General features: G+C 62.7%; 2 protein-coding genes and 1 non-coding gene across 4 annotated transcripts in view; 2 read left to right on the forward strand and 1 right to left on the reverse strand.

Annotated features, from left to right (window-relative positions):
• Positions 1 to 22,292, reverse strand: part of IFT140 (intraflagellar transport 140) — a 34,484-nt gene extending 12,192 nt beyond the window's left edge. Inside the window, exons 1-3 of one of the 2 annotated variants that reach the window (XM_049637240.1) lie at positions 21,715 to 22,289; positions 709 to 886; positions 78 to 268 (exon numbers count right to left, since the gene is read on the reverse strand). In XM_049637240.1, the coding sequence (XP_049493197.1) occupies positions 78 to 268; positions 709 to 886; positions 21,715 to 22,103 (758 nt within the window). In that variant the 5' untranslated portion in view covers positions 22,104 to 22,289. Of the gene's footprint in view, positions 1 to 77; positions 269 to 708; positions 887 to 21,714 lie in introns of both variants that reach the window. The other variant, XM_049637241.1, reaches the window with a different exon arrangement.
• Positions 3,326 to 3,454, forward strand: LOC125927712 (small nucleolar RNA SNORA72). Its single transcript, XR_007459402.1, has one exon. It is a non-coding gene; the product is annotated as a small nucleolar RNA SNORA72 (small nucleolar RNA).
• TMEM204 (transmembrane protein 204) lies at positions 4,163 to 19,372 on the forward strand. The gene is made up of 4 exons (XM_049637242.1): positions 4,163 to 5,018; positions 5,183 to 5,490; positions 9,425 to 9,580; positions 18,623 to 19,372. The coding sequence occupies exons 2-4, from the start codon at positions 5,211 to 5,213 to the stop codon at positions 18,865 to 18,867; spliced, it is 681 nt and encodes a 226-aa protein (XP_049493199.1). The 5' UTR covers positions 4,163 to 5,018; positions 5,183 to 5,210; the 3' UTR covers positions 18,868 to 19,372.
• Positions 22,293 to 22,744: the final 452 nt, after the last annotated feature.

The raw sequence follows: 22,744 nt of genomic DNA on the forward strand, positions 1-22,744 counted from the left end.
CGTGGGCCCTCGCTCACTGGCCGAGGGAGCAGGGGAACAGGGGCCCGTCCCGGCCCTCCCCGTGGGCCCTCGCTCACTGGCTGAGGGCCAGGCTGCGGTCGGCGCTGGCCTCCAGGTGCCTGGCGTAGTTGTAGTAGGTGGTGCGCAGGTGGATGCGGTCCCGCAGTTCCGCTGCCTCCACGGCCTTCTGCCACTGGTCGGACGCCTGGTACAGCCTGTTGAGGAGGTCGTAGCGGCCGCACTTCCGGTACAGCTGCTCGGCATCCTCCTGGAGAGGGGAGAGTGAGCGTGGGCCCTCGGGCTCCAGGAAGCCTGCTGGTGTCCCCTGGGGGCGGCGATGCCCAGGCCAGCGTGGCAGTGTGTCCCGCGGGGAGAAAGCATCAGCCAGGAAGGCTGGGGGGCTGCCCCTGCATGCCGAGGAGGAGACCCCGCCTGCTGCACCATCCTGCGGACCCCAACCCCACCTGGCCTCCCAGGTGCATGACGGCCTGGGAGTTTCACGCACGTGCCTGAGACGGGGAGGACAGCGGCGGAGGACACAGGCCTCGGTGGTGCCTCAGGGGCTTCGCTCTGCTTTCTGGAGGAAGCTAGTGACCCAGACGAGCAGACGCCATGGCCTCCCCAGTGGGGCCAGCCGCAACCCTAACTCTGCCGCAGGGCAGCCCCCCCCACCCCCATCCGCCCGCCCTGGGGCTTTGCCGGACTCACGAGCATGCCCAGCTGTATGGCCAGCACGGCCACCCTGGCCTCCAGCTCTGGCTCCTGCTCGGCCTCGCGCAGCGCTCGGGCTCCGCGGGCGTGGCCCATGTTCCCCAGGCACACCTTGGCGACGTCCAGCCGCTGGGTCTTCACGCACACGCGGGCCATGTTCTCCCAGACTGCCTCGCTGTGCGGGGGACACGGCAGCCATGTCAGCTCGGAGCCCTCACGCCACCAGCCCCACAGAGACGCGTGCCGGACGGGCTTCCTCGGCACAGCGATACGGCAAACCGGGGCCCCGACTCCTCCCGGGGCTGAAGGCCACCTGCGTGTCCTCTGCAGCCGACAGGGCCAGGGACGTGCTCAGGACGTTTTCCTCCCTGCCTCGATGGCCTTCTGCTGTGCAAATGCTCCTCTGAAACACACCTGTCCATGCCCTCAGCTGGGCCGAGGAAGAAGGGAAAAGGCCGGCGGGGGGGGCGGGGGGGGGGCCGTAGAGCGTTCACACCCCAGCGGGCCTGGGGAAGGGGGTGTGGGGCCCCAAGCCTGATGGACTGAGGACCAGTGCACGATGCCCAGTGTGGGGTCGGAGGGCCCCTCACCTGGGCTGAATAGAGGCAGGGGTCCCAGCACATCCCCCGGACCCCATCCCTGTCCTCATGTCCACGGGCCCCCGTGACCCCACGCAGCCCCAGGGAGGGGAGGTTCGGAGGCATGGGTCCCACCCCCCACCTTAACCTTCCAGCAACCTCTCTCCTGCCGACAATGACCTGGGGCTCCTGCCCTCCCTGGGTCTAGAAACTTCTGCCTTGAGGTAGCTTCCCCCTCCCACCTTGGGAAACAATAGAATTCAGGGGTCCTGGCGCTGTGCACCCTGCACTCAGATCCTCTCTGCACAGCGCGGGCAAGGAGGGGGCGGCTGGGTCTGCGGCGCCCCTGGGGCCCCCGGCTGTGTGGTCAGTGCATCTAACCGCAGCCTTGCCTGTGAAGAGCGGGACTGCTGAGGAAGGGGGAGGGAGGGCACGCTCGTCAGGGCAGACCCTCCCGTCAGCGGAGGCACGTGAGCACGTGGCCGGGGCTCCAGGAGGGCCGGCGGTGACCGGTGAGCCTGGTGGGCGCAGTCAGAGCTCAGGAGCTCTCTTTGGCTCACAGAACCGATGGAGTCGCTGCCCCTCCTCCGCCAGGCGGACGAGCCAGGGCTGCCGCGAGGTACTGGATGGAAACAGGCTCTCCCTCCCTTCCGGACGTGTTCCACATCAGAGCCTTCTTTAACGTACTCTCCACCCGAGGCGGAGACCAGCGTGGGGGCGGGCCGGGGCCCGGGGTCCTCGTGTGTCCCCACCCTCTGCCGAGTTGTGAGCACAGATGGCTGCCATCTGCGTATGATGGAGGTGCAAAACCCAAAGAAGCAAAGGAACCCGGCGGCCCATCTCAGCTCTTTCCCGACTCGGTTTCCGGGGCACTCCTAGGCCAGAGGGGTCCGGCAGGCCGTACGCACGAGCAGGGGACAAGCATGTGTTGGGAGGACAGCCCGAGCCCTGGCCGTGGGGCTGAGGCTGTGGGCCCGGCAGCCCCGCCACCGGCCTGCACGCAGGACCGGGGGCCCTGGGCTTTGGACAGCCGCCAGCCCGCTGCAGCTCCGCGCTTCCTGTCGTCCCCGCCACGACGCGCTCACATCTGCACTTCATCAACATGAGAGACGCTGACGCCAAGGCACACGGGCCGCCTGCCGAGGGGCCTGGCCTCAAGACGGCCTCTCTTGGAAGAGCTGCCGGAACTGGCCCCCGAGGCCCCTCTTCTCGGGCCTGCCCCTCAGGCTTGCTGGGTTCACGGCCTCCCGGTGCACCCAGCAGCCCCGGCTTCGCCGCTCTTAGCTCCCGCCACAGTGCCCGGCGCAAGCAGCTCTGGGGCACAGGGAGGGCCCTTGGGGGTTTGGGTGCCCAGGGTGGGCCCCGCGGTTCCACGGGTGGCTGAGGAGGGTCCTCTGTGGGCAGGGCCAGACGGCCGATGGCCTGACAGGAGGACCCAGTGAGTGGCCTGGGCCTCCCTGCCTCACCTGGTAGAGGGGCTGGAGGGAGCTGACCCAGTAGCCACCAGAGTCCACCCTGGGAGAAGTGACTTAAATAAATGAGGGGGAGGGGACTGATCCCTTCTAAAAGAAGACGGGGGAGAGGTGCGTTGGCGAGGTGACCGCTGTACCATGCGCTCAGGGACTCGGAATTACACGCTCGTCCCAGGCCTTGGAGAAGGGGGCCATAGGCGGAGGGCTAGGGGTGCCCCTGGAGGGCAGACAGGACCCTGCCCACCCCCCCCCCCCCCCCCCCCCCCCCCCACAGCCTCCGGGAGGCTGGAGCAGAGGCGCGAGAGAACACAGGCTAAGGAAAGAAGGCAGGTGGGAAGAAGTCAGCCGGCACGTTGGCTACAAAGGACACGTGCTGTGACACGAGCAAAGCCCATCAGGGACCCAAAGCACAGACGTTGTCTTGAGACTTATGATTCTCCAAGGACCTGCCCACCCCCCACCCCCCCATCGCCTTTCAGGGACATAGGCTTGGTGGCGCGGGGCTCCTCGAGGCAGCAGGCACAGGCCCCCCCCCCACAAGAATGGGATGCAAAGTCGGGGGGGCTGTGACTGTTCCCGCCATCCTGATGTGACAATCAGCGCAGCCTAAGCACTCGCCACGTTAAGACCATGCACGTGACCCCAGACCGACTTCTCTCCCTGGGTCTGCTTTTATCAACGCTGGCGAGAAACTAAGTCTGATTTACATGACGGGTCACGTGGGGAAAGTCTGTGACTCCAGGTACCTGACCGTCCTTGAGACTGACGGCTTGAATGTACTTTCTGAACACAACGGTTACTAATCTCACGATTACCGCTTGCCATTGAATGAATTGTAAAACCGAACCCCCCTCCCCCTGCGCACACACACACAAGGGGCCGAGGCTTCCAGGGCACGAGGCCTGCTCGGTGTCAAAGTCGTTGGAACTCTCCAGAGCTCCAGAAGCGGGAGGCGAGCAGGGCACAGGCGTTCCAGGTGCCGACAGGGCCAAGCCGAGGGGACCGAGCCCGTCCCTTTCCAGGTTGTCGGGCCCCTCTCGCAGGTGTGTGGCCTCCTCTCCATAACGAGGGTGTCCGGTGCTGGCCGGGCAGCTAGTGAAGGCGGCAAGCAGCCAGAGGGGCCCGAGGGCTTTCCCCGCGCGACGTCCAGGGTACGTGTGTTTGTAGAGGGGGGCGCGGGCGCCTCTCTCTCTGTGCACAGCCGCTCCGGGGCCCCGGTCGGGCACGGGGTTCTCCAGTGGGGTGGCACGGCCTCCCCCGAGTGTCTGCACACGCAGAGGGGCTGCAGCCCCCTCGGCAGGGACGTGTCCTCTGCCCTCAGGCCCTGCTGGGCCACCTGCCCGGCACGTCCAGAAGCCCACCTTCTTGCACCTCCAGGACAATGCTCTGGCCCAGCAGGTCTGCAGGTGTGGCCCCGACCCAGGCAAAGGCCTGTGTCAGGAGGCCTCTCTACCACGCCCGGCCATTTCCTCCACCCGGGGAGGGGCACTGTGGGTTGCCGGTACCTACGCGCTGGGGGAATGGCCGGCAAGTCCCTAGAGCCGGTGACTGGCCACCAGAGCCCTGCCCGTCCTGAGCTGGGTGCAGATGTCCCCAGGCCCAGCGCAGGGGCTCATGCTCCGGGCGGTTATCTGCCGCCGTGGCTGCTTCGTGGTGCCCGAGTGCCAGGCTGGCGGGACCGTGGGCCTGCTCCGGGAGGGCAGGGGAGGAGGGCCCCGGGGCAGGGCTTCAGAAGCCCCCCGCTCTCCTCTCAGGAAACGTGTCCTGTCGGCGTCTGGTTGCAGCAGCCTTGCCGCTCTTTGTTGCAGTTGGCTACGCCCTCCATCCAGCTCACAAAAAACAGCCTCAAAAACAACCATTTCCTCTCTGCCGAGGGGGGGACACACGCGCGCGCCGCACACACACAGACGCACAGGCACTTCCCCGCAGCAGGCCCTCTGCCTTCCAGGACCGGCTGTTCCGTGGCGGAGGCACAGGGCAGGGGCTCAGGCAGCCAGAGGCTGAAGCGCTCCGGCACAGCTGAACCGGCCCCGCTCGGAGCCCGGCTGCTGGGTTTGCTCCGAGGAGCTGGTTCTAGGGAGCCAGGCGGGACATACCCCCACGTCGCCGCCCGCCTCTCCGGTGGCTCACGGGGAGGAGAGGCCTAGCTTCTCAGGAAGACGGCGCACGCACCACTCTGGACTGTTGCTGGCGCCCCGGATCCCTCCCCGGGATGGGCGGAGAGGCTGGCTGCAGCTGGGGCCTGGCCCTGCTCCAGGTGCAGGAGGGAGGGTAAGGACGGGCCCAGGTGGGCTCACCGGCACCTGTCACATGGGCCTTCCAGACGCCTCTGAGAATGAGCGGTGATGTCCTCTAGCAGCCCCTAGCTGGTCTCGGCTCTCCCTGGCCACAGCGACTGACCGGGGCTGGGACTTTCTCCAGGACAAGCGGACGGCACCGGCAGTCGGCGATGACTGTTCAGAAACTGGTGGCCACGGCGGTGCTGGTGGCCCTGGTCTCTCTTGTCCTCAACAACGCGGCGGCCTTCACCCCCAACTGGGTGTACCAGACGCTGGAGGACGGGCGCAGGCGGAGCGTGGGGCTGTGGAAGTCCTGCTGGCTGGCAGATGGGACCCGGGGAGGGCCGAGCCCCGGGGCCCGGTTGGGGCCGGCGGACGCCAGAGACTGTGAGGCCCTGGGCTGGGGCTCCGAGGCGGCAGGCTTCCAGGAGGCTCGAGGCACCGTCAAACGTAAGTCTGCCGACTTCTCCGTCTCCTTTAGAACGGTCGGGGCACGTCGTGGGCATGGGGTGCGCGTCTGGTGATAGGGACCCGGGCAAACCCCGAGCTCTGCGCCCACCCTCCAGGGGAGCCCCGGCCACAGTTCTGCTGAGCCAGACCTGACTCTGGCTCCTTTTGGGTGGAATTCTTGGGTGAGCATGGGGCTTTTCTCTGCCTTTATGCAAAGCTATGGGGCAGATACATTAACCAAATCAAGGAAAATACACTTCCCTTGATGGAAAATACAGATTGTTAGCGAGTGAAATAAGCAACAAGCTTAAAAACACGGCTGAGTTCTGACTTCATTCTACGGATTGACAGAGTCGTTCAGGCAGCGATTCGGGTCAGATGGCAGACAGGACCTCTGGGAGGGGACCAGCCTGGGGGCAGGGAAGGGGCTCAGGACAGTGGCTCTGGAGAGCAGAGCCCCTCACAGGTTTGTCCCTGCCCCAGCTGGTGGCCCGCGGCCGGTCCGTTCACCACTCTGGAAGGTGGGAACAGGACTTTGACCGTGGGGTCAGGTTTGAGGGTAGGGGAGCAAAGGGCTCACAGGTGTAAGACACTTGTCACCTAATGTGTCACCCATGTGGTCACAGTGGCTGACAGGCAGAGGTCTTCCGGAGTGGACCCTGTGAAGCTGCTGCTGAGGGTCTAATTCCAAGATCAGCAGGACACCGAACTCGAGCTGGTCCTTTAGAGAACGTGAGGCTTCGGTGGGGGTTTTGTAACTGCTCTCGGAGGGTGTCCCCAGAGTCCTCGTCGGTGACTACCCCCACCTGCCACGTGCTGGGGGCCCTGCCCGGCTCAGGGGCCGGGGTGGGGGTGGGGTCCCATTCCACAGGCAGAGACAGAGGCTGCAAGAGGCACGTGCTCCACCAAGGTCCCTGTGGGGAGGCCACGCCAGTTTTTCCACTCTGAGCCCCTTCCTCTGGGTCTGGGGGTCTTCTGGCAGGGAGGGGCTGTGCCTGTCAGCCCCTCCCCCTCCATCACAACCAGGAGTTTCAAACTTTTCTGCAAGCTCTCAAAACTCAGTGCAGTTGAACTTGGGTGCCAGGAGACTGGCTGGCGGAGAGCAGGCTTCTTGGGTTCTGAGGTTGTCCTGGCCCACAGAGCACCCCCGGCCCAGAGGCAGCCCATATCACCCAGCCCCGGCCCGGGCCTCAAGCTCCAGCTGGTGCCCGCCCTGGGCGTCCAGACCCTCTGTCCCCTTGCCAAGGCCAGGAGGAGGATTTACAGGTTGGGACGTGCTCTGCCTCCAGACCCCCTTCCCACCCGGCCCAGCCGCCTGGATCCCCCGACAACCTGATCAGCAACTCGTAAGACTTCTAGGACATCCTCCCACGGGTACGGCATCTGTGGAGCTAATCCTTAACTGACACGAGTGTCAGATATTCGCCGCAAACGAGGGAAAGGCCATGGAAGCTTCTCGTGAGGGAGACTGAGCTGCTGACCCGCTTCTCACCTGCCCCAGGGCGCGAGCGCAGGGCAGCAGGAGCGGCGACCAGGCAGACTGCGCGCTGCCTTGCGCTCCTGCGGGGGCTCTGGCACCTCATCTCCCGGCCCGCGCCCGCCACCCGTCACACCAGCACCTGCCTGGCGTGCGGCTCCGCTGGGCGCAGGGATGGGGTAGGAGGGAGCAGCGGCGCTCCGCCAGCACCTGCCAGCTCAGCCCCGAACACCTGCAGGCTCCGCGGTCGTCTCCGTCCGCGACAGGCAGGCGTGCGTGGTGTCAGGCCGGACTCAATCTGCTCCGAGCTCCTTTCTCGGGGCCCGAGAGACTTCAGACATTGAGGCAGGTGGGGCGATGGCGGACACGCTCGTCCGCTCTGCTCTGGGGGCCCCTGCGCGGCCCGGTAAGAGCCACTCTGCGCTCACGGAGCGAGCACGGCGAGGGACCACCCGCCATGACGGGTCAGGGGACCCCGCTGCAGGGTGTCCCAAGTGTGCCGGGTCGGGGACTCCGGGGCTGGCCCCCCATGCACACGGGGTCCCGTCCTCCAGGACCATTGCTCAGGTGGCTTTCGTCCCCGTGAGGCGATGTGGGGACGCAGCGTCCCCGAGGTCCTCCCCTAGCTCCCACGGAGACCTCACAACCCAAGAACCCGGCAGCGTGGCTCTCTGCGCGCGTTTCACAGCTCTGGATCCCAGGCATTCCGTCCAGCACCCTAGCCTTTTTCTGAAGCGAGGCGCGGCACGGGTAAACGTGTACGGCTCCGGGGCCCCAGGCGCAACCGTGCGCATCACACTGCCCGGCCTCAGTCCCTCACATGTCACATTTCTGCTGGGTGCCGCTGCCAGGCTATGCACGAGGTCACGTACCCCGGGCGTGGCGGACGCCTGCCGGGCAGGTCCCCCGCGGCTGGTCAGGGGAGTGGGCTCGGGCAGTCGCTGCTGTACCCTCTGGCCTACATCCTCACGTCCACGGGGGCAGAGGCTGAGGGGGTGGGGGCGGCACGCGGGCCGCGGGCAGTGCACTGGGACAGAGAGCTGGGGGCGGGCGAGCGGGAGGGCAGGGCCCTGGCTCCCGGGGCCACGCAGGCCACTCTCCTCTGTGCACCTCCAGCCTTACCTCCCCCGGGTCTGGCTCTAAACCGGAGTGCCCGCTGTCCTGGGCTGTTAGTGCCCACCGTGTTTACCGCCCCTCGTCTCTGAGGTCACCCCCACCTCCCGCGTTCGACCGCCTTTTAGCGTGGAAGAAACTTGTGTGTGGTCACGTATCGGTACAAGTAACAGCAAAGAACACGGAGCGGGAAGACCCCCCCAGAGAGCATACGAAGAGCGGGGCCTCCACGGGAAGGGAGGCCGGCCAATCTTCCAGTGCACGGGAAGGACCCGCCTGGAACCCGTTCCGTCCGCACAGCAGGGCCCGTCTGGTCTCCTGCACGCACGTGTGGCCACTGGTCAGGCTGGCCGCGACTTGGGTTGTGCCCCGAAGACTGTGTGGGCAGCCAGGAAGGTTCGAGCAAATCGGCCTGAAGCCTGGCTCGCAGCCCGCGGGGGGAGGCGAGGAAGCGCGGGTGCCGGTGCCGGTGCCTCCCTCTGTACCAGGAGTTCCCACTCGCCGGGTCGGCCTCTGGCACCCCTGCCGTTTACTGGGTCAGAGGAGCGTCAGGCCTTCTAGCAACCGCAGGGACTTTTTCGAGGCGACTTTGAAACACACGGTGTGTGAGCTGTCAGCCCACAGGGCAAGAGAGCGGTGTCTTCCCTGTGGGAGGGCATAACCGGCCACGCTCACCGTCTACACAGCTCATCTACACGGCAAGCCAGGTCAAAGGCAGCTGCCGGCTCCGGAAGGTGTTCAGCCGTGGGGACTGTCATCCTCCCGCGGCCTCCTCCTCTCCTTTCAGAAGAGGCTCCTCCTCTCCTTTCAGAAGCCTCTCTGCCCGCGGGGCCACCCTGACTGCTACAGCCCTGCCCGGGTCTGCGCTCAGGGACAACGGCAAGGAGGAAGCCGCTGGACACACAGTGGGCAGGAGCGGCCGGCCCCGTGGCAGAAAGTAGCATAGTCTCCGTTCCCTCTGGGCTCCTCGGCTGCGAAATTTGAAGGCCGCCTGCCCACCCGTGGGCGAGTCACAGATACAACCGTGGGCTGGGGCCCGGTGGGGCCGGTCCTCTGCTCTCGTGGCAGGGGCTCCATGCGGTAGGGGTCCGACTTCACGGCGGGCGCACTCCTGCAGGCCGGCGCTCTGCTGCCCGGCACGTGGGAGGTCTCTCCACGGGCCTCTCGAGGCAGCACCGCAGCCCTGACCCCGTCTGTGGTGCATCCCCCGTGCGTCTGGCTCCCGGGCCCGGGGCGCGAGGGGAGTGGAGAGCTAGGAGCCAGGGAGAGAGGGCCGTGGGGCTCCGGGCACACGTGGAGTCCCGACCTGAGCCGACCACCTGTCTCCCCCTGTCGTTCTCACAGTGCAGTTTGACATGATGCGCGCCTGCAACCTGGTGGCCACAGCGGCACTCGCTGCGGGTCAGCTCACCTTCGTCCTGGGTCTGACGGGCCTGCCCCTGATGTCGCCCGATTCACAGTGCTGGGAGGAGGCCATGGCCGCCGCGTTCCAGCTGGCGAGTAAGTAGCCTCGGGCCCCGGGCAGGCAGAGCGACTGCACCCTCAGCTCGTGGGGGGCTGGTGGGCCCACTGTGGCCCTCTCCTGTCACCACAACCCCTGTGGGTCGCCCTCTGGCCCGTCGCTGGGGCGGAAATGACACAAAAACACGCATGGGGAAGTGAAGACGCAGGAAGCATCCGGATGGGTATTTCTGTTCATTCCTGAGCTCTTGCCTTTTTCCATTTTAACACCGGCTGCTGAGGCTCTAGAGAGACCTGCTCTGCTTCCCACAGTCTGGGACCACGCAGCCGGTGTGGCTGGTGGTCTGGGCTCACGGTCCTCCCGCAACAGTGCAGCAGCCTGGCACGGGCAGGGTGAGAGCCCCCACCCGAGCCCACGCCTCTGCCTTCCCCGCTCACGTTGTGCCAGCGGGGAGGTCTGGGCAAGCTCGTGGTTCCGGCCTGGCTCAGCCACAGGCCCCTTTTCGTGAGCAGCAAAAAGCAGAGAGGACACCAGTGTCCGAGCACACGCGCCGTGTCCTGGCACCCACGCCCACCGCCCGTGCCGCCACGGGAGCGGGCCGGGAGGCCGCAGAGTGGCGAGGCCTTAGGGGCGGCTGTCGGGGGTAGCAGGACAGGGAGGGTGCGGACGCACCCGTGGTCCTGAAAAGCTGAGAGGGGTGGTGGGAGTCGTAAATGAGGAGTGCGACTCTTCTGGGAGGTTCCACGCAGGCAGCCACGGAAGCTGTCCAGGTGACCCCGGTGAGTGGAGGGGCTTCTCTGCTGGTGTGCCCTCGGCTCTGGCCGCCGGCTCAGTTTTCCTGATCACCGAGACCTGGGGGCAGTTCAGGTCCCCCGTTGCCTGCTGGGGAAAGCACGATCGCGGTCCGAAGCGGGGACGGCGTGGCCAGGGTGTGGGGACGTTATCGCCGACCCGCTTGCCTCTCCTGACAGCAGAGAACTGCAGCACGCCCCAAAGTTGAAGGTACAGTTCCAACAAACCCGGCGAAAGAAACGGCAGGAAGTCTGAAGTGAATCATTCCGGGAATAATGGCCCCCGGCCCTTATCTTTCTGGAGAGGGAAGCTGACCGACTGGCAGGAATTCACACGCTGCGAGTGACCCGGGTGGGAATCGGGAATTGGAAACAGGCCTTCCTGCGCCTTTTCATAGAAGGCGGGTGGTCCTGGGCCGGTCACTTCCCCACGGCCCCGTCACCCACAGGGCCTGGGAGCACAGAGGGCCGACCAGGCGGCTTCCAGGAAGGAGTCGCCTCGGGGCAGGGGTGCCGGGCATGCACACCGGCTCTGCCACCCGCAATCCGTGGGGGTCGGGGCAAACCGCCAGCCCACCGGCCCCTCTGTCTGCCCCCAGCAGGCTGGTCTTGAGAATTAAAGAGGCAGGTGGGCTGGGATGTCTGATCACCTCGGCCTCTTTGCCTCGTCCACGGCTGTGGGTAGAAACACAGACATCCCAAAGGACGGTGGCCGTTCAGAAAACTACCCCTCTGCCCTCTGCTGACCTTAGGGCCGTAAGGCAGAAACGGGGTCCTTGGCCTCGTGGAGACTGCCCCCCCCCCCCCCATCACAGGGAGCTTATCTGAAATTCCACCCCTCCCAGAAGGAAGTGGAAGATTAGGAACAGACATTCAGTGACAACCTAGCAAAGAAAGGAACAGATCTGGATCCTGGAAGTAACTCCCTGTGGCAGCCCAAACGGACCACGGCATCTTTTATTAGAATTACGGGAGAGAAATGGCAGGTTTGGCGTCGAATGGTCGGCTCACTTCCTGCGAGCCCTCACTTCAGAGCAAGACAGTGTTGTTTCCAGATAACATAGTTTTGAAAAGGCAGCCCGGGGGCCCCGTTAGGTAAACCCGGCTGCCTGGCGGCAGCCCAGGCCGCCCCGCGGCCTGTCCTGCCTGTGGGGCAGGCGCTCTCTCTCCCGGGCGTTTCCAGACCGTGGGGCCGCCGCGCACAGACCATCACACAGGCGGAGGCCGCCGGGAAGAGCCAGGAGCGCCGAGGGGCGCTGGGGCCCCTCCTGCCCCTGCAGGCGTCTCCTGGTGGCGCCCTGCCCTCACCCCCACAGGTCTGTTTTGCCCAAAAAGGAAATGCACTTGGCCGTGTTTAGACTTGTTTCATTGACAAACAGTACAGAATGCAGCCGTGTGCCTTTCTGCCACCACGCTGCTAATTTTAGAGTTAGGTTTTTTCCTGTGCTCTGGTCTGCTTTAAACAGTCAGGGAGAGACTGAAGGGCGCCGGGATATCCTGTCCCAGGAGGGGAAATGCCTGCTGGTACCTGTTATGCAAGCGAACCTTCAGTCCCCAGTGCCGGGGCCAGAGGGTGGGCAGCAGGGAGAGATGGTGCAGGCGAGTCCGCGGGGCGGCGGGGCGAGCTGGACCGCGCAGGGGCCGAGACTCCCTTCCCGCCCGCCCCTCTGTCCCTCACACCTGCTCCAGCTGCCACACGGGAGGTTCCCGCCTCCTGGTAGAACTTTCCACGTGTAATTCTAATTTGCTTTAGAGTTGGAAACGCTCCTTTCTGTCCCTTATTCCACCTCCGCCCACAAGTTGAACATCCCCGTGTGGCCTCCACGTGCTTCCTGTGACAATAGCTCCCATGGGGGCTGTGGCAGCCTGGCGGACCCCATCCCAGGGTGAACAGCCGCCATGGGCGGCCCCCTGCTACGGCCACGTGCCCATACAGGCTCCCGGCAGCTGGCTCTGCTGACCCTTCCTTCCCCTGTCCTTTATTCTCTCGCTTGTCCGTGTCTGGTCTCCCTGCTCGTGTGCATGAAACGCACGGTCATCCTGGTCTGATGATCGCAGGCAGGTGGCCGTCGGACCCTGCATCAGACACCTAAGCGACACCCGAAGCAAGACAGTCGAGGGCGACTTCGGCAGGCGGCCTGCCCGGCGGGCGCGTCACGGGGAGGCTCCTTTGCTCTGGAGGGCTCCTGAGCATACCGGGGCTTTTCCTGGGGCGTCGAGGTGCTGCACCAGGCTCCGAGGCCCTGGATGAGCCACCTCACCCTGTGCTCTCAGGCAGCCGGGACCCAAGGTGCAGGCTCAGCCACACCTGCCGCTGTGATTACCCTGACCTCCAACCTCGTGTCCGCTGGGGATGCCACAGGGCAGCATCGTCAGGGCTCCTGGGTCAGCCGAAGACTCCCCCCGGAGCCTGGCGTGCGTGCCGGAGCAGCCAGCACCGGGGAGGGGAGTCTCCTCCTTGCCAGAACGCTGGTGGCTCCGAACTTTCCTAAGTTGACCCCACCTATGGCTTGTGAGGTGCCAGTGGCCTCTGGGCTCCAGCTGCCGTGCGGGAACCAACCAAATCTGTCCCCAGGCGGATTATTTCCAGGTGGGACACTCTCACGGCTATTCAGGGCTCTGTTCCTCAGTCGAGCTGCACCTTTGAAGGGCAACTCCCTGGTCGTCGCGGAAGTGGTCTCAGAGCACCGTGGCCGCAGGTGCACATTCAGGCTGGCGTCGGGGTCCCACGCGGCTGGCCTCCCTGCAATAACTGCATTGAGCTCTCCTGGGGGTGAGGCCCCAGTCCCGAGAGCCCTCGGCTAGCAGTCTCTGCTTCTTGTCTTGCCTGATGATGCGGTGGGGGACCCAAGGACTAGGCCGCTCATCTGTTCCCTCCTCCACACCCCCCCCTCACCCCCACTGCTCACCGGAGAGCATGTGCGGCACCTCCCAGCCCCTCCGGAGACCGGGAAGTCCTCCCGCGCTGCAGCAAGGGCCCCGACGGCCAACCCGGGCTGGGCCCACTGTGTTGGGGACGCCCAGGGGCGCTGAGGAAAACTCCAGTCCCTCTGTGATGTCCCAGCATGGGGCCCGTAGTCCAGGCGTCCCACTTCCCTGGCTTTGGGTCCACTGGTGACAAATCGACTGTGGTGTAAGGCTTCTCCTCCGTCTCAAGCGTCCGTGACTTTGTATGCAGTGTTTGATGTGACTCCTGGTTTACGATTTATTAGCTTTGATCCTAAGTGGCCCCTCATCTCCACGTCTGCAGAATCTCAGTCCGGCCTCCTCATCTGTCATTCGAGAGGCCCTGCAGCTTTTTCAGACCGAGGGCTTTCCGTACAGCACAATCCCACCACGAAACGCTGTAGTTTGAGGACAGATGAACAACCGACTTGCACAGGCCAGTGTTCTGCGTTGTGCTGAACCCCTTCATGACAGCACCAGGCTGTCCTCGGGACCCCTGTCCAGTGACTCCTCACGTCCTCTGGGCCGCTGACGAGCAGCCCCGAGCTCACAGGCTTGTGCTCTGTCCCTTGGCACTGCACAGAGTGCAGGGTCCCTGCACACGTGTCCCGACCAGTGGACGCCAACCTTCACCAGCCCGCTCCTCCTCCAGACGCGAAGCCTCCGCAACTCCAGCGGGACGACCCTGGGAGCAGAATCGTGGCGGAACTTCCTGGGCCCCGCGTCTCTGGCTTCCTCTCTCTGCTTCTGGAAATCAGCAGTTTTTTTTTTTTCTTGGGATGGCAAAATTTACACGCACACTGAGCACCCCGTGCCCGTGAGAACGCTGATGTCGTCGGTCCTGGCGGCTCGTGAGCTGGTGGGGATTCTGCCATCCGTAGGCTCAGGAATCCTCTCGTAGGAATATATGAGTTTTTGTTTTTCACGAAGAACAGGGCTTGGCTGGGTCTGGACAGAGTGCTCTTCTGTCTTTGGCCCCTGCCTCCACAGCGCTGGTCTGCACCCCAACCACATCCTGCGTTGGTCGCTCACTTCCACGTCCTCTGGGGGCCTCGGCGCCCTCAGCCCTGGCATGCCAGGCGTCGCGTGGGAGCTGCAGCTCCGTGGAAGGGTGACCGGACCGGCCGAACCTTCAGCTCTTCCTTTCCCAGAATCCCTCCCTCTAGGAAGGAGCGTGTGGACCCCGTCACTCTGCTGTTCACAGAAGCTGGGACATCCCAGCTGCGGCCGTGCCGAGACGGGCCATGTGCTCTTGGTCCAGGAACGCTCTCCCTGGAAGCCGTCACGACACCTAAGTCGCAGGCACCACGGGGCAGGCGTGCTGTGTGAAGGTTCGGGGTTCAGCTGCACGGTCTCTCCTTACGCCACCTGCGTGTGCTCGACAGTCACTCCAACAGGAAGGCCCTGTGACAGGCACCGCAGCCCTCGGAAGCAGGCAGGAAGGAAGCGAGGGGAAAGGGACGCCGTGCAGGCCGAGCTGTGATTCGCAGCGCCCGCGTGGCCGGCTCACGGGAAGCGGCTGTTTGCTTTGGAAACAGATTCGCGAGAAAGGAACTGACTCCGCATGCAGAATTCAGGCTGTGCTCACACTCGCCCCTTTTGTGTGTTTCTGGACAGACGTGACCGTCGCTGACAAGTCCTGGGAGAGCCGCCTCCAGGACACTCCCAGGGGGTCTCCACACCACGTGCCAGAGCCGGGAAACCCGTGGTTTGAGGCCGGCGGGGCCGGGGCTCCTTCCCACAGCCGGGCCCCTCGCCCCGCAGGAGAACTTCATGAAGGGCCAAGTGCCTAACGTGCCCCATCCTCTCCACTGCCGACACAGGGCACACAGGACGTCCCCGTGTCTGTGCGGTTCGCACCGCCCCCGGGGACCCAGACGGGGTCACCTGTCCTCGCGCCGCCGGACCGAACATCCCCCCGCGTGGCTTGGGCGCTTCTCGCGGCTCTGTGCTTGCACCGCTGTTCTGGCAGGTTCTTTGCATCTTCCCGCTTGAGGAGAGGCTTTTCTAAAGTCATTTTTTAATGTTGGGGAGTCAAGCTCTTCTCTGACCACACGTGTTCTGAGTTGAACTTTACATAGGATGAGTCACGTCAACGCAGATTTTTAAACCGGTTTTCACGATAGATTCCCCCCCCCCCTTCTCCTAGAAAAAAGAGCCAAGTAAGGTGCAGCCTCTGAACCAAGCCAGACAGGGGAGACGCACCGCAGACTGTGCTCGAAACCCGCCCGGTGCCGCCTACCGCCGGCCGGACTCTAAGATTCCGTCCGGCAGGCTCCACGTTGACACGGAGCCGCCACCTCTGTCACCCACGACTGCGGGACGTGGGCGCCACGCGCGGCTCGTTGGTGCACCTGTGAACTCTTGTTCTTTACTCTGTCTTCCCCCGCCCGTTCCTTCATCTCTAACATGACAGACGGTACTCGTCACTGGAGGCGGCTCCACACTGTGACGCCAGAATCTGAGCATCGTGTGGGCCGCACGGCCCCAGGGAGAGGGGGCAAGAAACAGACTCGGACGGCAACGGGAGACAGCGACCCTGCTTTCAGAAATACCCGACGCTCGTCTTGAGAAAATAAGCAACAATACATTTCAGTAACCCCGTGAGGCCGGCCAGTGTGGGCCCGAGGGACACCCGCCACTCGGGGCTCCGACGGCGCGTGGGTGCCGGGTGGGGGTCGGAAGCCGGCGGCCACTCCGCCCACACGCATCGGGGACGGGTCCCATGAGTCAGGGTCTTCAGTGCCTGGAGGTGCCCCGTCCACAGGTGGCCACCCTCCGGGAGGGTCTGTGCCGGCTCGTGCCTGCTTCCCCGGCGCAGTGTTCCCCGACCTGCACTCACCGTGCTGGGCCAGGGCGCACCTCCCTGGTTAGCCCGACAAGAGCGCCGCTTCGGCTCCGCGAGGACACATCAAGCCTCCGCACGGCACACGCGTGTGGAAACCGGCACAGGGGGCAGAGTGGGAACTGGCACGTCCCGCCGTGGCTCCAACGCTGAGAGACGCCATCGTGGCTAAAGGGCCCTGTCCCTCCGACGGGCTTGGGTGCTATAAAGTCGCTCTTTGTCACGCCTCCTTCCCAGAGGCCCACGCTGCATTTAATTCCGCACCACGGGATCTAGTTGGTTTGTCTCAAATAATTCACTCCGTAAGTGATTCCTGGAAGGCCCTCCAAGAGGCCTCCCGCCAGCCCAGGGGTGACAGTGGGGGACAGGCCGGGCGTCCAGGCTGAGCTCTGAGCACAGTCTTCCTCCCCAGGGCTGGGCCAGCACGGGCCGGCTGAGCCAGCAAAGGCCCGGAGAGGCTGGAACCCGGGTTCCCGGAGGAGTGAAAAGAGGCCAGCGTGGCTGCAGCCTGACAGAGGGTGGAGGGAGAGACCCGAGGCCTGGCAAAGGCGGGCGGCCCCGGCACCCGCATCTGAGTGACAGGCGCCTTCTCCCTTCCGGCGCCGGTGAGCTAGGGGGCCTGGATCCTTCCGGCTCAGGGCCAGCTCTGCACCGGTCTGTCCCGAAATGTCTCACAACGGACTTCACAGACCCGTCCTTACTCTTCAGTGCTGTCGGCTGACCCCAGTCAGCCGCGGAGCTGGGGAGGGGCTGTCCACCCCCACAAATGATGCTGCAGAACCGGGGCTCAGGCCGCAGAGCAGAGGTTTACAGACATTCCTATAAGCAGCACAAGGATGCCGGACGCCGGCAACGGGCGGGCACAGACTTGGACCGCGGCGGCCATTCGGGTGAACCCCTTCCCACCCGCTGGCGTGCCCTCTGCTCGGCCTGGCTCCCTACAGAAGGCTCCCGCCTGCCCTGTGGGAGCACCCGTCCCGGTGCCTCCTGGGTGACCTCAGGCACGACCCTGTGCGTTCGCCTGCTCTCCCGGTGCTCCCTGCTTGCCCCATCCTGCCGGGCCTTGTGGAGAATGGTGCACAAGGAGCTCCCTTCGCCGACAGAAAATGCCCGAAGACACAGAGAACTGAGGGGCACACACCAAGTGTTTTCATTGTCATGGCACAAAACACAGACTCGAACTCCTTTCCCCGACAACACAAAACTTGGGGCCACAGAACGACGAGCAAGGGATACACTCTTCACCGGGAGAGAGAAACACCAGAAGATTCTTTCTGTCAGTGTGCATGACAAAGAGAAATAGTTATTTTTAACAGAAAGGAAGTATCCAGAAGCTTTCTGTGTATAAAAAGCTCTCCTAAGTGCTGCAGAGAATTAACAGAGATTAGTCACTGCCGCTATTGTTTAGCACATGACTGGGGTGGATCAATGTTTAATTCATGCTTTCTGGAAGGTGCAGCGATAATGACACCGTGCTGCTTGTGAAAGCTGGCTCCCCGCTACCCCTGCCCCCGTCCTGCACTAATTTATAAGTTTCCAGAACCATGAGCTGGCACCACTGCGGCTCAGCTCCGGGGCCACGGGGGTCGTGCAGGGTCTGGTTTCCTGAGGAAAGCAGGGGAGGCTGTGGGGGACGGAGGGACCACAGGAACAGACGGACGGATGTCACAGCACAGGGTGGGGGAGGGACCGCAGCGGGAGGCTGGCCTGGCCAGAGCTCAGGGCGGGGGACACGGGCGAGTCCGGCAGGCGCCCAGGGTTCCGTCCGGATCACTGTTAAGAAGCTCTGTCCTCGTCAGGTGCTTTGGGTTCCAAGACACGGCTTCCCCTAGGTCGCCACAGCAGAGGTGTGGTGAGAGCCACCCAGGCCCCTGCTTCTGCCCAGCCCTCCCTGCCCTCTCCAGCCACGCCAGCCACTCCGGCCACGGCTCCGGCTCGGCATCACGCCTCCTTGTGGCCGCATCCGGCGCCTCCTGAGGGGTCGGAGACCCATACAAGGAGTGGCGGGGCCTCTCCTTCGTGCCCGTAGGGGCTCCCGGCCCGGACTCAGCCCTGAACTCTATCGAACACCAGTGTCCTGTTATCCTAGGCGGCAGGCCCCAGGCACGAAACCCACGTTTCCCTGAGGCAAGAGCCGGTAAACTGGGAGAGTAAGGGACGCCTTACTTTCGAATGGAGCATTTCTGCAAGCCGGGAGCAGCTCACGCAGAGGAAATGGCTCGGCCCTGCTGGACCAAAGGGAGAGTGCGCCGGGACCAGGCAGCTTTCTCGCGGGGCCCCCGGAAACTGTTCCGTGCCAGGATTAGACGGCCCCCCAAAGGTCATAAAGGCCCACAGAGGCCAATGAAAAGCGGCTCCACGCTGAAGCGTGGCACACAAAGGGGCGACGGCCCACAGGGGGAGCAGGGGCTGCGTGTCCGCAGGGCTCTACAGACCGAGTGGCCGGTCCTGCCCCGGCTCCACACAGGCCTTTCTGAACTCTCCTCTCTCGCTTGCAGGTTTCGTCCTGGTCATCGGGCTGGTGACGTTCTACAGAATCGGCCCGTACACCAGCCTGTCCTGGTCTTGCTACCTGGACATTGGTGCCTGCCTCCTGGCCACCCTGGCAGCCGCCATGCTCATCTGGAACATCCTTCACCGGAGAGAGGACTGCATCGCGCCCCGGGTGATCGTCATCAGCCGCTCCCTGACCGCGCGGCTCCGCCGCGGGCTGGACAACGAGTACGTGGAGTCACCGTGCTGAGGGCCGCTGGGGGACACCTGCTCAGGACCTTCTCCACTATAACCAAACAGCGTAGAAGCCGCAGGGCTGTCCGTGCGGGCCATCCGTAGGGTTTCCCATATATACACGTACGACCCACAGCTACGTTTACTACGTTACACATAAGCATATTACGTGGTTATATACCGCCTGCGCCACGCTCCTGACGCGCCCACCGCTGGGCTTCACTGTCCGCACGTTCCGGGAGGAGAGCAGCTCCTCAGGGGCAAGGACGGCAGCCAGCTCACTCTGCGCCTCAGTCTAGGATTAATTTATTCTCTATCTGCTGAGGGGTGGGTCCTCAGTCACATTTACTTTGGTAAAGCAGACTACCCGGGAAGATTTTCCAGAACGGTCCGTGATCTTCCTCGAGTGACTTAGAATTTACAACCAGATGGCTACGGTTTTATGATAGGACTGTGTCAGTAATGTCCGTTTTGCTCCTGATTATTTTTCTAAGTTAAAATAAAACGCAAACTTCCCACCACTGTCTAAAACTCGTGTTTTATCCATCACGCTGCCACGTGGGTGAAAAGAATTTGGTCTGGCCTTGTGGCATTTTGTGGGCCGGCAGGAAGAGAAGGCTTGAAACATTTTTAAAGGCCCGGTGGGAAGACACCCGTGGGTCGCTCGGGCCCTTACACTCCTGCTCCACCAAGGGCCTGCAGACGAACACTGTGGTAAGACAGATCCACAGGCAGGGTAAGAGGGGGAAACGTTTATTTGTTTAAGAAAATTCAGAGAGACCGCTTTACTCTTTTCCCCTATAAAAATCTTCAACCTAGCTTCAGCCAAATTCTGGGTGCTCTACAGATGCCTTCGTGACACGACACTGATTCCAAATCAGGACACTGGTCCTGAATAGGGAGGAGGTGAGTCAGCTGTTACTCCCCAGGCCAAACGGAAAACACTGAAGAGTTGCACTTGAGGGGTTCAACACCAGCCCTCACCCTCCAGAACCCCGGATGCCTGTCCACATCTGTAAGGACAGAGTGCCCACCGCACCCACCTGGACGCTTCCTGTGCACTGAAATGCTTGGCCCTGCGCCACCTGGCGGCAGTGATCCCCAGGAAGCTGACACTGGGGCCCGCGGGTAGCACACCAAGCCAGGGTCAGATCAGAGGCCCGCTGGCCGCCTCCCCCAACATGAGGCCGCCTCCCCCCAAGCCAGGCCGCCTCCCACTAAAAAACGTTAAGCCTCGCTCTTTCCACCTTCTGGTGAGCATGAGGTAGCTGTGTGGAGCCTGTCTTCAGTGAGACAAACAGTGCAGTGCGGCTCGTGCTTTAAAAATCATAATGCAATCGAGAACGACTGAAAAGCATCTAAAGCTTGATCATTCACAATAAACTCATCACATGCTGTAGAAACAACTAGATTTGTGTCCCACCCCAGCACACTCATGGGAACGTTTAAGTCTGACCTTCCTCCCTCTGAGCTTCCTTCCACAATGGACCCTTCCGCACCCCCCAAGCACATGCTAAAAATTATAGATTTTTAAAAGAATAATGAAACAGTTAAGATGTACAATTTCAGGGGCGCCTGGGGGGCTCAGCCAGTTGAGCGTCCAACTTCAGCTCAGGTCATGATCTCACGGTCCGTGAGTTCGAGCCCCGCATCGGGCTCTGTGCTCACAGCTCAGACCCTGGAGCCTGCTTCGAATTCTGTGTCTCCCTCTCTCTCTGTCCCCCGCACCCCTTCACTGACTCTGTCTCTCTCAAAAATAAATAACGTAAAAAAAAGATGTACGATTTCATAATATTACACATACGACTATACTAAGGTACATTAAAGTATCGTAGCTAACCCCGTAGTTGTGATTGTGTTTACGGTAAATGAAAGGAGGCCAGAGAAAGACTGGGCTGTGCCATCAGCCACTCTGGTTCACCTGTCAAGTGAAGAGCCCTCTCGTGGAGAGGTCAGTGTGGACACGGCCTGCTCCAGAAACAAGGTTTGGCCACAGTTTTAGAAATAAGACAAGGGACTGGGAGTCATGCGCTCGTTTGAAAAGTACCATCACTGCAAACGAGGGGCTGTTCTAGGTGACAGGTTCAGTTTTCATCTCTGTGTTCCCGCTTCACTTTCACCATGTAATAATTTTCCTGCCCTTCGGATGTGAACGCCTGTAAGTGCTCTTGAGAAGAGTTGCTGAATTCTCTCAGGAATGGAGACGCGGCTGCTTGGAGACAGGCTTTGATTAAACATTTTAGAGCATGGGCGCCTGGGGCGGCTCAGTCGGTTAAGCGTCCGACTTTGGCTCAGGTCATGATCTCGGGGTTCATGGGTTCGAGCCCCGCATCAGGCTCTGCACTGACAGCTCGAGGTCTGGAGCCTGCTTGGGATTCATATTCTCTCTCTCTCTCTCTCTCTCTCTCTGCCCCTCCCCTGCTCATGCTCTCTCTCAAAAATAAACATTAAAAAAAAATTTTGTTTTAATTTAGAGCGATTTTAACTGTGTTTCCCTGTACTGTTTCAGGTGTTTGTTACCGAAGCCTTCCTGTTTAGTAGCAATTATTCCCAGAGGAACAGGTACTGCGAATATCTAGCGACTGCAGCACTTCTGACTAGGAGGTACCCGGAACACTTAAAAATCAATCAAATACACAGCAGCCCAAGAGACCCTGAGCCCAGCAGAGGGGAGCTGGGCTTGCCCACGCCCTGCTGTGCTGCCTAATACACCTGCCTTCGTGGGTGACAAACCAGGAGATCCTCTGTGACACAGTCACAGAAGAGTTACTGCTTCTCAGAACCTCGAGAAGGGACAGAGGCCTACAGAGAGGCTCCCGGAGGTGCACACGTGCCCTCCTACCTCAGCGAGCAGAGTCCTCACCTTTTGATGAGCTTGATACATTTCAAAGCTTCATCCATGTCTCCGATGGTGACAAAGAAGCTGAAGTCGAGCATGGCATCCTGAGTGGGCTTATCGCAGCCCTCCAGTCCGACGAAGTCTCGCAGGGGTCTCCTGCCCACCAGGTGGGGGACGCGGTGGTGCCCCGGATCCCCCTGGTCTTCCCCGTCTGCTTCTCCTGGCTGAATGACAAAGGACACCGTTAGCTGTCGGGTCGGGGAAGCGGATACGCACACTGAGCCTCTGCTCGAGACACGTGTCCGTGCGGGTCTCTCCGCAGGCGGGCGCGGAGGTGGCCGCCGTCCCTGCCGGGCACCGGGCAAGCTGTGGGCGCTGGTTTTGGGCAGCGGAAAGCACAGGCTGTCCCGCATAGGGACCTGTCCCTCAGCCTCTAGCTCATGAATGCCGACCCCTCGGTTACTCCACAGCCTCAAGAGGTCTCGCTGCCAAGCCAGGCACTCTCGCACGGGCACGGGGCCCTAGAATCAAGTAACGCCAACAAGATTTCCGGCAGAACTTTCCAAAGCCGTAACCCAGATTAGTCGTGTGCCCTCACTGATGTTTTTCAGAAGAACCACTGACCATGCGCAGCGCTTCCCAGACGGGCCTGGGGAGACAATGTGCTGACGGCGCCTGGGCCCTCCCCCTCCCCACCCTGCTCCCTTCCGCCCTGCCAGGTGCTGCTCTGCTCCATCTCGCCTGGGGCCCACACGCGCCCCGCCTCCCGCATCATACGCTTTTCTCTCTGCGAAGGCCCCAGTTCTCTGCCTCTCTAAAGGTGGTCACGGCCCACGCTCCTTGGACCCGGCTCCCCTGGCTAGTCCCTGGTCTCCTGGGACGTTGTCATTGATAACAAGTATGTACTCAGTCACTCAAACGACCATACATTTCCTCACCACAGATTCACAGCTCACACCTGCTAAAACCCCTGGAATTTCCCTATGATAAGGCCTCAAAATGAAGGAGACTTTGGGTCTCTGCCCAGGGGCGGGGTGGCTGCCGGGAGGACCCG

Source organism: Panthera uncia, chromosome E1, assembly GCF_023721935.1.
Source record: "Panthera uncia isolate 11264 chromosome E1, Puncia_PCG_1.0, whole genome shotgun sequence".
Taxonomy (NCBI): Eukaryota; Metazoa; Chordata; class Mammalia; order Carnivora; family Felidae; genus Panthera; species Panthera uncia.